Genomic DNA, 12,243 nt, shown 5'->3' with positions numbered 1-12,243 from the left:
TGCTTTATGATGCTTTATGATTTTAGTGTATGCTAGGACAAAGAATATAGGGTTTGGAGGTAGAGCTGAGAGCTGTGATTTCACTGGACAGTGTTTTAAGGTCCATGTGCTTGTCCAGTGTTGCTTTCGATTATTTCTTTGTGTGTGTCTCTCTCTCTCACTCTGTCTGTCTGTCTCTGTCTCTCACATCTCATAAGTAGCTGCCTCATGAAGCTGGTTAAGAGCATGCAAGCTGCCAGTGGCTACTTATTTAACAATATTTGTTTAACACAGCATAATCACATATCATTGTTTTGATATCTTCACTGTTTTTCTAAAATGTAGCTTTTAAATTATCTGTTGTATCGCTGGTCTGAGATGATGTTAATGTAATGGGTAGTTGATTCAGCCAGCAGATGATTATATGGGTGTCAGAGACCCTGAAATGACACTGAACACACATAGCACTGTTTCACTGACATGGTGCCAGTGCCAAAATCCAGAATGGTGCTGTTTTTCCGTTACGGAATCACAGTTCATGGCCAGAAAAATCGGTACTGTTCTGGCCCAATAATCTCACTGGTCTGGAACCAACGAACCTGTGATGCAAGCAGCCAAAGGGAGAAGTCCTAGAGTCACCTATTAAAGTTGTTCTCCTGCCTTACCGCCCTGTACAACTAAAATTACAATAATTGCAGCAAATACAACAGTAATGAATCATTAGTGGATTTGCAGAAGTAACAAACGCATTAATCGCAATATGGCCATGTATGTTACACAGAATCTTCCAACTTCTGTTTCCGGATGGTGGAATGCCCACTTCCACAGACACAGGTCCTTTCTTAAAAGACACTTGTTTGTGGTAACTGGCACCAGCTCCAACAAGACCACCGACACTTTATTGGTGGAAAAGTGCTAGCAGATGTCACTGTGACATAGAGGAACATGTACAAACAAACCACAAAAAGGAGTAAGAAGAACTGGGTCATCTGTGAGATTGGGTTATTGGTTTTAGAGGCAAACTCAAAGGAAAAACTGTTTGGAATATTTTTTTCTGTATGGAAAACGTCATCTGGGGCATTGAATTTGCCTTTGTGTCAACTAAAGATATTTCTATGAAACAATTTACAAAAATATAATATGAAAAATGATGGGGACCTATATTTTAAAGGTTCTATAATTTTTTAGTTTTCTGGTGTTTGTATGGTTTAATGTGAATATTATAAAAAGGTTTTTCTTAATGTTATTAATCCATTTTTCAATGTTAATTTTGGAGCAATTATATGTACTTTGCATTAGAAGGTTTTTTTGTTTCTGTGCCTTTGTGATTTAATGATACTGATTGTTTAGCTAATCCATGTGTAAAATGTGGCAAATCATGCCTTAAATTATGTTTAACTTTACAAAAAACACACACTTAAAATGACTCAAAATTGAGCAATGGTAGCCACTCAGTGTTTGTGATCCTGGAGCATTTTTAGAGCATTTATTGATGCACCACATTGTTATATGCGTCCACATAAATGACGTGTCCTTATAAATACAGCATAAACAACATCATATTGATGGAGAAGGTCAAAATGCTTAGTATGGAGCACTGTAGGTTTTGGTATTGTATACAGTTTACATGACACATCTATATCTTTTACAACAGCAGGGCAAGAAAAGTCCCATTTTATACAAAACACACGTACACACAGAGAGAGCATGTTTGATGTTAAGTGTACAGGTGATTCATTTAACAACTATAACGCAGTGTTGGCCTTCCAGTCTTGTTCCAGTCCACTACCTTCCCATCAGCCTTTAAGTGAGCTAGCCAACTCCAGAGTAGCACTGAAGCATTCAGCTGGAGTGCTGTTTTTTTTACCTCATGCTGCCTTTCCTGTGTATCCTCTCCAAATGATTATTCATTTGATTTTTAAAAGCTTGCTGTGTTGTTCCTGTGATGTCTTTTGAACAGAAATAGAATAATAGCAAGTAAACAGTACCATTTATAGCAATTAAACCGTCATTTAATTGCTTTGCTAAATGTTGCTTTTCAATTTCAGTAAATAATTTATAGCTAACAATCAGTACCACTGCACAATCCTAATCTGTTCTTTGATGTGTACTGTTTATAGTCTAGTTTGTTTTATTCAGTTATTCAGTGTTGAAAGTGAAAAATATTGGACCCTGATTAATTCCTGATCTGAGGTGAAGAATAATTGTAAGAGATCCAGATTTGTCATGATTCTATAGTAAGACTTCCCACCACATGGCAGATACAATAGGCTCATTCAGCACACATGGATTTCTGTGTGACAGAGAATGGGTTGGCAACAACTAAAGTTCTATAACATATGTAACCCCTAATCATTGTGAAGATAGCATGGAGGGATTCTTTCAGTGTCCGCTCAGTGCTTCACTTAGTTTCTTTTAGGTTTGTGGTAGGCCAGTGTGACCAGATCATACCAGCACAGGCCCATGTGACCAGTTCATACCAGCTTGTCCCCTAAAATGTTTTCCCTAGGGAATCCTTGCATATGGAACAAAAATAACGGAGCTGATTTGTTTTCCTCTATAAAATAAATGAAACTGCATTTAGAAAATCTTTCTCTATGTATTAACACAAATTGTAAGATTACATATAGATTTCATCCAGCAATATGTGGCTTCGTGCACACAACCCACTTGAATTTTAATCACAAAAACCAATAGTATATTACCAATAATCTATGAATTCTTTTTGTTGTAGATTTTATAATGTAACTAATGGTTTTAAAATATCCAGAATGCTCACTTTCTTGTGATCATATCCTAATATTAAAAAGATTTTGAGATTAAGACCTGTTTTGTCGTTAATAATACAATCATAGCGGGGTCATCACCATGAGAATAAAAAAGGATACATTCAGAGACTTGAACACAGTCTTTCAGGCACACAGGTTTTTGAGTTTGTCTCAGTTGTCTCTGTTTTTAAAACACTTCGTATTTGTCACCATTTCAGAGTTCCGGTGTCATCGTTCAGTGGCGACAGCATTTATGAAGTCGTGCCCCCCCACGTTGACGTAGAGAGCCAGTATATCTTCGATTGCCACATTGATGCAGGCCAGGGCCTGATGAAAGCTATGCGCAGGGAAGACCTGCTCATGTATCGCGAGTACGTCAAAAACCGATACATGTGATTTGAGTCTGTCATATGTTCTCTCTCTCTCCTGTCATTTCAGTGGATAATTCGCTTTGTCTGGTTGGTCCAATGAACGCACATTTACCTTAAAGGCATGGTAAAAAAAAAAATTACATTTTCTACTGACCTTCATTATACATTATTAACAATCAGCATCCATGCCTCTGGGCACAACCATTGTAGCAAGAAGAACCATAATTTTATAAAATGGTTAAAAAACAATTATTGGACCAGTACCAACTTGCACCATCAGTTTGGTAAGATGTTCTGAAGTTTTATTCAACTTATTTTTCTTTAATATTTTTTAAAGACACAACCAGTGTTAAGTGATACACAAAACTACACTTTCATTATACTTTATATGATTTTTTTAAATACTTCCATTAGCTGTGGATACCCACTGTATATTACATGCTTGCAGGAGAAAAATTATTCTTCCAATCACATTGTTTTGTTTGTTTTTTAAACATGTTAATTGATTTATCAACATGATTGTAACCAGGCTTAAAAATAGGCTTAAAAAAAAACACTGAAGTTTATATCTTAGTTTTTGATTTTGTTTTCTGTTTGCCTTAATTATTTATATTGTACCACTGCTTCTGACTGTGTGATTGTCTTCATGTCAGCCATGTAGGCTTCAGCTTTTGTCTGTCACTTTGATGGATTACATTTGTGTATTTATTAAACTTGTGTCCAATGAATTGGGTTTTGTGTTTCATTTGTCACGACAACATGGGGATTAAGTGTTTGGCTTGTGGCAGAATATATGCTTCTTTCTTGCTGTTTGCTCTGTATCTCTTACACACCTACATTATCCACCCAATGATCATTTCGTTGTATCTGATTCATTGTATTTATTCGGTGAGGTTTTACTTCCACTACAATTTTCAGCAGTTGCCATCATTTGCCAGTTCTCCCTCTCCCTCTGCCCTGCTCTTCTTCTCTTCTGCTTTCTCCGTCCTGGTCTTGCCCTCCTTGTCTCTCTTGTGCACTACCCCGCCCCCTTTCCTCAGTGCTCAGTGTTAACAGGTGTTGATAAATGTGAGGGAAGGCTAGCTGGCCTCATCTCCTCTTCCACACTCACCCTCGTTCTTTTGTTCATGTGCCTCGTGAGTCCAGATGCAGGCACACAAGCCTTGGCACACTCTTGCCCTCATTACCGTAGAAACGAGCAGGGGGAAGTCACATGGCTCTGGGTAGCAGTGACGAGACACTCTCACACAATCTCATTCAAAACTCAGACACACATTCACAGGCACTCTTTGCTATGCTGTGGCCATCACACTTGGAAGAGGAGCTACAACTATTAAGTATGTGTTAGACCATGGGAGATAATAACCCAGGGCAGAAAACAAGACATGTTTTCAACCTCGAACGTTTGAGAGACGAAAGACGTGCACACGCACATGTTGCTTTTGTGCATTGAGTAGTACAGTGACTCAGTCAACAATAGCATGTCTTGAGACAGTAAAAAATAGTCCTTTGAGGTGAAGCAGAAACAAATCTTGCTCTATTCCAATTGTAATAACTTAGCCAAGGCTTTTCACACAACCAGCAGTGACTCAGGCTAAGGTTGATAATACGCATCTGTCTGTCGTTCTGTTGGAACAGAAATAGTGAGGCAAGATATGACAGAAGCTACGCATAAAGAGTTCAGTCTTATTTTCTGCTTCAGTGTGTGTTAAGCCAGTGATGGTCTCGGCTTGGTCCCCTGCCCTGTATTCCCAAACTAAGTGCTGTTGCTGCAGTGTTAAGGAATAAATCCGGTAAATCCGGTTGTGATTTCAGCACATGAACACCCCTTTCCGGCTACATTTTTGGACTGCTCCAGGCTATTCTGATGACTACTGACCTTCCGTAAATGTGTGAGGTGCTGGAATAAAGCAAAGTGCCCTGGTCATCAGAGTGGCTTAAGTTCACCTACACCAGTCAGGTCAGTCTACCTTTAGCACACGTTTCCTCTCCAACCGCTTTTACACTTACATTTATTCCTTTGGCAAATGGTCTTTATCCAAAAGTATACACACAGAACAAGCAGATCTAATTTAATTACAAATGCCATAAGAATGAGTTTTAAAAAATGGATCAGATACAAATGCAGAATTTATAAAATATATAAAAATTATGCATCAACGGCAGCATTTAAGTGCTAACAGTAATTAAGGTGCTATGATGGACAGTCAAGTCAAGATGCCATAGACACTACATTATTCAAAAGAGGAAGACTAAAGAATGCCAGGCAATAAATATAAGCAATTTCAAGGTGGGTTGCACTTGGAGAATGCCACTGAAGTTGAACTAATGTTGTGATTTGTGTACCAAGGCCAGTATCTTCAGAAATAGGTGAATATGTACCAACTTTGTATCATTCAAACATTTTAATAGCATGTTCAATACCATTCAGTGAAAATGGTGGTCTTTAAAAGAACTTTCAGAAGAAACTTTTCAGCAGAACTTTCAAAGAAACATAATATATGACAAAGTCAGGATTAAAAGCACCCTTCCCTGCTACTCAGTTACACAATCTTTGGCATCATTGACTGCCTCAAAATGTTGTAGTCATCTGTGAGCTTTTTGCTCCAGTCTGCCAGTCATTTATCCCACTTTTCCCTTATAGTTCTTTCAAGCTCTAGAATGTTTGCAGGGTTTCTTTTCCCAATAGCAGATTTCAGATCTCTCCAAAGATTTTCAGATGTACTGAGATCCACTGAGAACAGTCCAGATTTTTCTTTTTTCAGTTATTCTTCAGTATACTGTTGGCTGTATGATTTATTTATTGTTATTTACATTTATATAGTACCTTTCTGAGATTCAAGGTCACTTCACTCACACACTGAGAAGCAACAGCCAATTTGCACACACCATACTCTCTCTCTCTCTCTCTCTCTCTCTCTCTCTCTCTCTCTCTCTCTCTCTATATATATATATATATATATATATATATATATATATATATATATATATATATATATATATATATATATATATACAGGTTGCATATTTGGGAATCTTGTGCCATAGCATGCATGCATTTCTACACATAACTATTTTTCTTAAACCTGGGCACAGATTTCAGTCTAAAATGCTAAAATCTAAAATGCATTGATAACCAGATTTCGGTAATTCTGTATCAAATTCAAGGCCGCCAGTTGCAGATGTTGCAATAATGAATCCTCCGCCACATTTCATTCTGGGTATGGTGACCCTTCATTTTGTCATCAATAAACATAATGTTGGTCTGCACTGCCAGCACTATATTTAGTTTGACTTTATAGGTTTTAGCCCTTTTTAAGCCATCCTTTAAGCACTGGGGTTCTCCTTGGCCTTCGCCCACAGAACCCTTCTTTCCTGCAGCACAAGGTAGAGGTTGACATTGCCATTCCAGATGGCTCCAGCTCAGCCTGATGCTCTTTGGATTCTGTATGTGGTTTCTTTTCCATATTTCAATCCCAACTTTATCCAGGTTCCATCATTAATTTTCCTCCTTCCACCATATTCTGGAAGGCTCTAAACTGTTTCACGCATAGCAAACTTCTTGATAACCTTTCGAACCACTGAAGTAGGGATTCCAAATTATTTGGAAATAGCCTTTTACCCTTTCAGCTGCTTTTGTTTGATAATAATAGCTTTTCTAGTCTGTTCAGGCAGTACTTTCTTTGCCATCGTGAACAATGAACAAGGAATAAAATTGGCCATTTTAGGTATCAAAGACACCATTCTTGTATTAAATAAAGTCATGTGAGCACTGACAATATGGGGACAAGCTTCTAATTAATCACAGGTTAGTATGATTTTGTTCTTTGTGTCATACTGAACAAAGATTGATAATAATTGTGTGTTGCCATTATTTTCATTTGTTATTTGTTAGATTTGTGCTGTTTTCACAGGTTTTATAGACCCAGCTGTTTCACTGAACACCTTATTGCAAGAGAGTTTACTTAAAATATACTTAAAATTCAAAGGTGCCAATGATGTTGCCCATAACTGTTTGAGTAGGAGTGCTCGCCCGGACTGAATGTGATCTGATGACAAGGTCCTCTGCAATGCTACCAAAGAGGCTGAAAAAACAGACACTGAAATGAATAGACCCATCTGATCTGTATGCAGTTTATACAATAGTTTTGTTTTAGGTGGAGTGCTCTAGTACTTTATGGTGACAGTAGCATTTTTAAGGTTAAATAATAAGGCAGGAAGGCTTCATTACCATGCTTGTGCCATGTTCAGAATCACTAGCATCACTCATTTCCCCCTTCCAACACTTATTTGAACACTAACTGAAGCTAGAAACCCTGATCCAATTTATTCCACATGCAGCCAAATTACGTATGACTCGGAATGTACCATCTTAAAAACTTAAAAACTGGCAACTTCATGTATAACAAATTCAAAACTGCAACTATTATACTCAACTATTGCATGTCTTAGTATGATGCATTTTTGAGAGAATGTCTTAACAGAGCTGTTATGCTGTGGATCTTTTTAACACTGGCTAAAAAAAAATGTTTAAAACAAAAAAAGAAAAGTCAATTCTTAATAATTAACGTCTTGAAATCCAGCCCTTGTCTGAGCATGTGCGTGACAAGAAGAGTTTAATATTTGCGCTCCTCTATGGAGAGTCAAGAAAATAAAATGCCAGATAGTTTAAACGTCAGAATGTTACTTTTTTTTTTTGTTCCAGTGTGACAGCAGAACAAAGAACAATATTTAAAAAAGTCAGTGGTGTGTTTTAGTGTAAAAGCAAAATAATACAGGGCTATCGCATATATTTAGTGAAGAGAGAGAGAACACATGCAAAGAGGAAAGATGTTATTTTCAGTGCACACAAATTAAGAGTTTTGATGATTTAAACTAAGATAGTTAAAAACAAAACCACAAATTCAGTAATAAAGTAGCACTTATCTATTAGAACTGTGTTCTTTAATGAAACTGTGCCATTTAAATAAACTATGCCCAGACGTTTAGAAAGTCTCATGTGTTAGATGTCACTGAATTCCTTTAGAATTTGGAGGGAATTTGCTCATATTCTACCGTTACTGTTTCTACCGATTAATCAAATAAGAAAATACACCTCTGTTTGCTATTATTGAAGTATCCATGAGGTGCAAGTGAAATAATCTCTCTTTGAGGGGAACATCTCATAATTGCTGCATCCTAGATTCCTCTGTGCTACGTCCCCCAAACCGTAACCCGGAATCAATCGTACTCCACCATCCTGGCCCACAGGAATTGAGAATACAGAGGATGCTTTCAGAATGAGAAAACACAGGTGTGTCCTATGCAGAAAGCTTTTCTTATTGCGGTGTGTGACATATGCCTATGGTATAAATTCTCCACCTCCAGGTTCATCTAGTTCAGTTTAAAAGACATTTACAGGAGTGACATTTTATTTTGTTTGTATTTCATATTGATTTAATAATTGTCCCAGTTAGGATTTCATGTGCAATATGTTGTGCGCATTTGTAAATGTACAGATTAAGCATCCTTATCCAAATCACATTTCACGTGCACATGTTTTCAGATTACACAAACTATCACTGTGGCATGTGCTTCTCAATGCAATAGAACCATGAGTGTGTGATTAAAATAACGCCTTTTGGTATCTGTGGATCCGACAGATTTTCTTGTCTTCTTTCCTTGTTTCTTTAGCGGGAGAAGCTTGGACATGAGGAAACGGGGCAAGGAAATGACTCGAGGAACAGTTAAAGTTATGAGATGTGCCCCATGTCAACCCTTGGCTGGGAAATCCACAGAGAGAGAATTTCTGCTGATCAAGGGTATTTAAACCCCCTGGGTGCCACATGCGATTGAATACTTTACTTTCTTTTACACAAGCTTGCATTGTGCATTGCTGGTGATGCCGCTTTCACTTGCTAACTCACAGACTTATAGTGGTTAGTCTGGTTTTGTGAGTGTGGTTCCTGGACCATCATCAAGATTTTTTGCTTAAGTAGAACAAAATTGTAATTTATGATGTCAATTGCCTTACTGAGGACAAGTGGCGCAAGCAAAAATATGTATCCCTCATTGGAGAGCAATAACTTCTACAGCAATGCCCCTAGGGCACACAGACTTGCAACAAGTCTGACTTCCTAACTTATTCAAGAGGGGAAAGAAGAGGTTGCACATTTTTGCATTTTGCTCCATAATTTCTATATCGTGAGTGAAAGAGTTTACAATGCTTTTTGATTTGGAATCATTATCTTAACACATGCAAACCTGGTATTTGGCCCATTTAGCTGCGTCCACTAAGCTAAATGAAGCTATCCATGATATATATATATAAGAAGACTTTCCCAAAATAGCTGAAACCTTTGAACTCGTGAACCTGATCATCACCAAAAGTATGTCTCATTCAGTCCATCTTAATTTATAAACTTGACCACAAATCTGTGAGCCCCTAATCTACTGGACTACCCATTGGAGCCCCAGCATAGTCACTTGTGACTGCTATTCTGATTCTTATTCTGTTTTGTTTATTATTGTTGCTGTTGTATTGTTGTTTTAAAATTGAATGTCATTATGTGTGCAATGAAGGAGGAGCTATCTAAAGCTTAATATATCCTGATATCTAAAAATGTGTTTCTTTTGATTTAACTAAAGAATAGACTACAATGAATCGTGCTGATTTAAAGAATATTGCAGCACATATCTATGTAGATTCAAGAGTATTATCCTTAAACCTAATGGTATTGGTATTAAATATTGCTCTTGTGTTTAATTTTTGGTTTTAGATTTTATCTTCTATTATCTTAATTTATTACATTTCATATTATTTTATTGTATTATTTTATTGTGTAAAGCACTATGTAAATATTGATTTTAAAATGTTATATAAAGATGATGATGATGATGATGATGATGATGATTATTATTATTATTATATAACTGATACGGTGTGTCTATCATTAAGCAAGCTCTACTTTACTCTCATCCCTTGAGACAGCGAGAGTGAGAGAGAGAGCGAGAGGTTGGCTTGACGTCATTCAGGTTTATTAGCGGTTTACGCGGTTCCCACAACCATCACTCACACTCTGCTAGCACGCTCTTCGGAAGCTTATGGTTAATACCTAGCTTGGGCTCCGTCTGCATCAAATCTCCCATGTTCGGCAAAAGAAAATGGAATAAGTGATTTACCTGAGAGGTTTTAAGGACAAGAAGCCTATTGAACAGTTTTACGAAGAAGGCGATCCCAGTTTTCCTCCAATGTGAAGGGAAAGGCATGTATAAACCTTTTCTCTAGGAAACACATTTCCTTACGTTTTATTTATGCGTACTGTGTTTAACGTACCTATGTGCTACCCCTTATGTCTTAGAAACATCTTTCGGTTCAGCACCATGGATAGTGGCATATGCAATTTTTAAATTCCTTGCGTGTGATGATATCAGATTGTTTTTTTTACCTCCTATGAATCGCATTAATTGTTGAATCAAGACGTTTTCCTTGATATCGTTGCCCTGGCTTGTTCATTAGAATGCACTGATTATCTATTATTATGACTAAAACTGCTTTGTGACAATATGTGTTGTAAAAGTATACTAGTATATTTGAACTGAATCTAGGAACTTTTGCCAGTAGCCCAGTTTGACTGAGCACAAGACCTTTACACAGTAACATATTGGATCGCAAATTTCATGCGTTTAACTTTTGCATAAATACTGAAGTTTGTCTTTTCTTACACTAAGATTCAATCATCTTTTCTTCAGGTCGATCACTGGAGAGATGAACGAGAGTGTAATGTCCAATGAAAGCGAGGCTGGGGTGCCCGCGGCCTCATGGACGGACGCTGGAGTCTCAAACCGCAGCCTTGCGCTCTCACCCTCATCTCCTGACGTTCCCGTAAATCCGTGGGACATCATGCTGTGCCTCTCTGGCACTGTGATCGCGTGTGAGAATGCTATAGTGGTTGCGATCATCTTCTACACGCCGACACTGCGCACTCCCATGTTTGTGCTGATCGGTAGCCTCGCGACCGCCGACCTTCTCGCGGGGATGGGATTAATTCTGAATTTTGTGTTCCAGTACCTGATCTCCTCGGAGACCATCAGCCTTATAACGGTCGGCTTCCTCGTGGCCTCTTTCACCGCCTCCATCAGCAGCCTCCTTGCCATCACGGTCGACCGCTACTTCTCCCTCTACAATGCCCTAACATACTTATCAGAGAAGACGCTGCACTTTGTGCACCTGATGGTGGTGGGCACGTGGGGCGCGTCGTTGTGCCTCGGGCTGTTACCCGTGCTGGGCTGGAACTGTCTGGACGACGTGGCCTCGTGCAGCATTGTGCGGCCCCTGAAGCGGAGCAACGTCACCTTGTTAGCCGTGTCCTTTTTCGTGATTTTCGTGGTCATGCTTGGCCTGTATTTCAAAATCTGTAAGATTGTGTGCCGCCACGCGCACCAGATCGCGCTCCAGCAGCATTTCTTCACCTCGTCGCATTATGTGGCCACCAAGAAGGGAGTATCCACGCTCGCAATTATTCTTGGCACATTTGGTGCGAGCTGGCTGCCATTTGCCATTTACTGCTTGGTAGGTGAGCGCGAATACCCAGCTGTCTACACCTATGCCACATTACTCCCCGCTACCTACAATTCCATGATCAATCCGATCATTTACGCCTACCGGAACACCGAGATACAGCGCTCACTGTATGCGCTATTCTGTGGCTGCTTTCAAACTGTGTCATATCGCTCAAGATCGCCAAGCGAGGTCTAGATTTTTTGTAAGTTAATCTGAGAACGACAGATGCTGTTTCTGCTATTGCTTTACATTGTCTCTGCTAAAAACGAACGCGTGAATTCAACGCTTGTCTGTTGCGCAATTGCACTTTACTAAGACTCGAGCCAACGGAGAGTCCCTCTAAATACTGTGAACAACAGACTTTTGTGATCGACAAAGCAACAAACTCTTATCAAGAATGTATTTAAACCATCTAAAGTGGGAGACTAGCACTTTACAGGAAGATATTAAATGCCAAAGCAGTATTGTATAGCCCTGTATTTAAAGTACTGTTTATGAGTTTATTTGTGTGATGGATATTTTTTAACTTGTAAAATTATGACTGTACATTTTATACGAGAGAGAACATAAATAAAAAAGGAAA

General features: G+C 38.5%; 2 protein-coding genes across 4 annotated transcripts in view; both read left to right on the top strand.

The window, feature by feature from the left end:
• Window positions 1-3,846, top strand: part of fig4a (FIG4 phosphoinositide 5-phosphatase a) — a 60,860-nt gene extending 57,014 nt beyond the window's left edge. For all 3 annotated transcript variants that reach the window (XM_081695846.1, XM_027000907.3, XM_081695852.1), the window contains one exon: window positions 2,966-3,846. In XM_081695846.1, the coding sequence (XP_081551972.1) occupies window positions 2,966-3,143 (178 nt within the window). In that variant the 3' untranslated portion in view covers window positions 3,144-3,846. The remainder of the gene's footprint in view (window positions 1-2,965) is intronic.
• A 6,291-nt stretch (window positions 3,847-10,137) lies between these two features.
• Window positions 10,138-12,243, top strand: gpr6 (G protein-coupled receptor 6). Its single transcript, XM_027001261.3, has 2 exons — window positions 10,138-10,362; window positions 10,850-12,243. The coding sequence occupies exon 2, from the start codon at window positions 10,866-10,868 to the stop codon at window positions 11,853-11,855; it is 990 nt and encodes a 329-aa protein (XP_026857062.2). The 5' UTR covers window positions 10,138-10,362; window positions 10,850-10,865; the 3' UTR covers window positions 11,856-12,243.

Source organism: Electrophorus electricus, chromosome 2 (assembly GCF_041902795.1).
Source record: "Electrophorus electricus isolate QZ-2024a chromosome 2, ASM4190279v1, whole genome shotgun sequence".
Classification (NCBI taxonomy): Eukaryota; Metazoa; Chordata; class Actinopteri; order Gymnotiformes; family Gymnotidae; genus Electrophorus; species Electrophorus electricus.
Note: the sequence above shows the minus strand (reverse complement) of the source record. Positions and strands in the feature narration are given on the sequence as shown.

Bases quoted from the DNA above. Each gene is read 5' to 3' on its own strand.
- gpr6 (XM_027001261.3), top strand. From the start codon at position 10,866: ATGAACGAGAGTGTAATGTCCAATGAAAGCGAGGCTGGGGTGCCCGCG.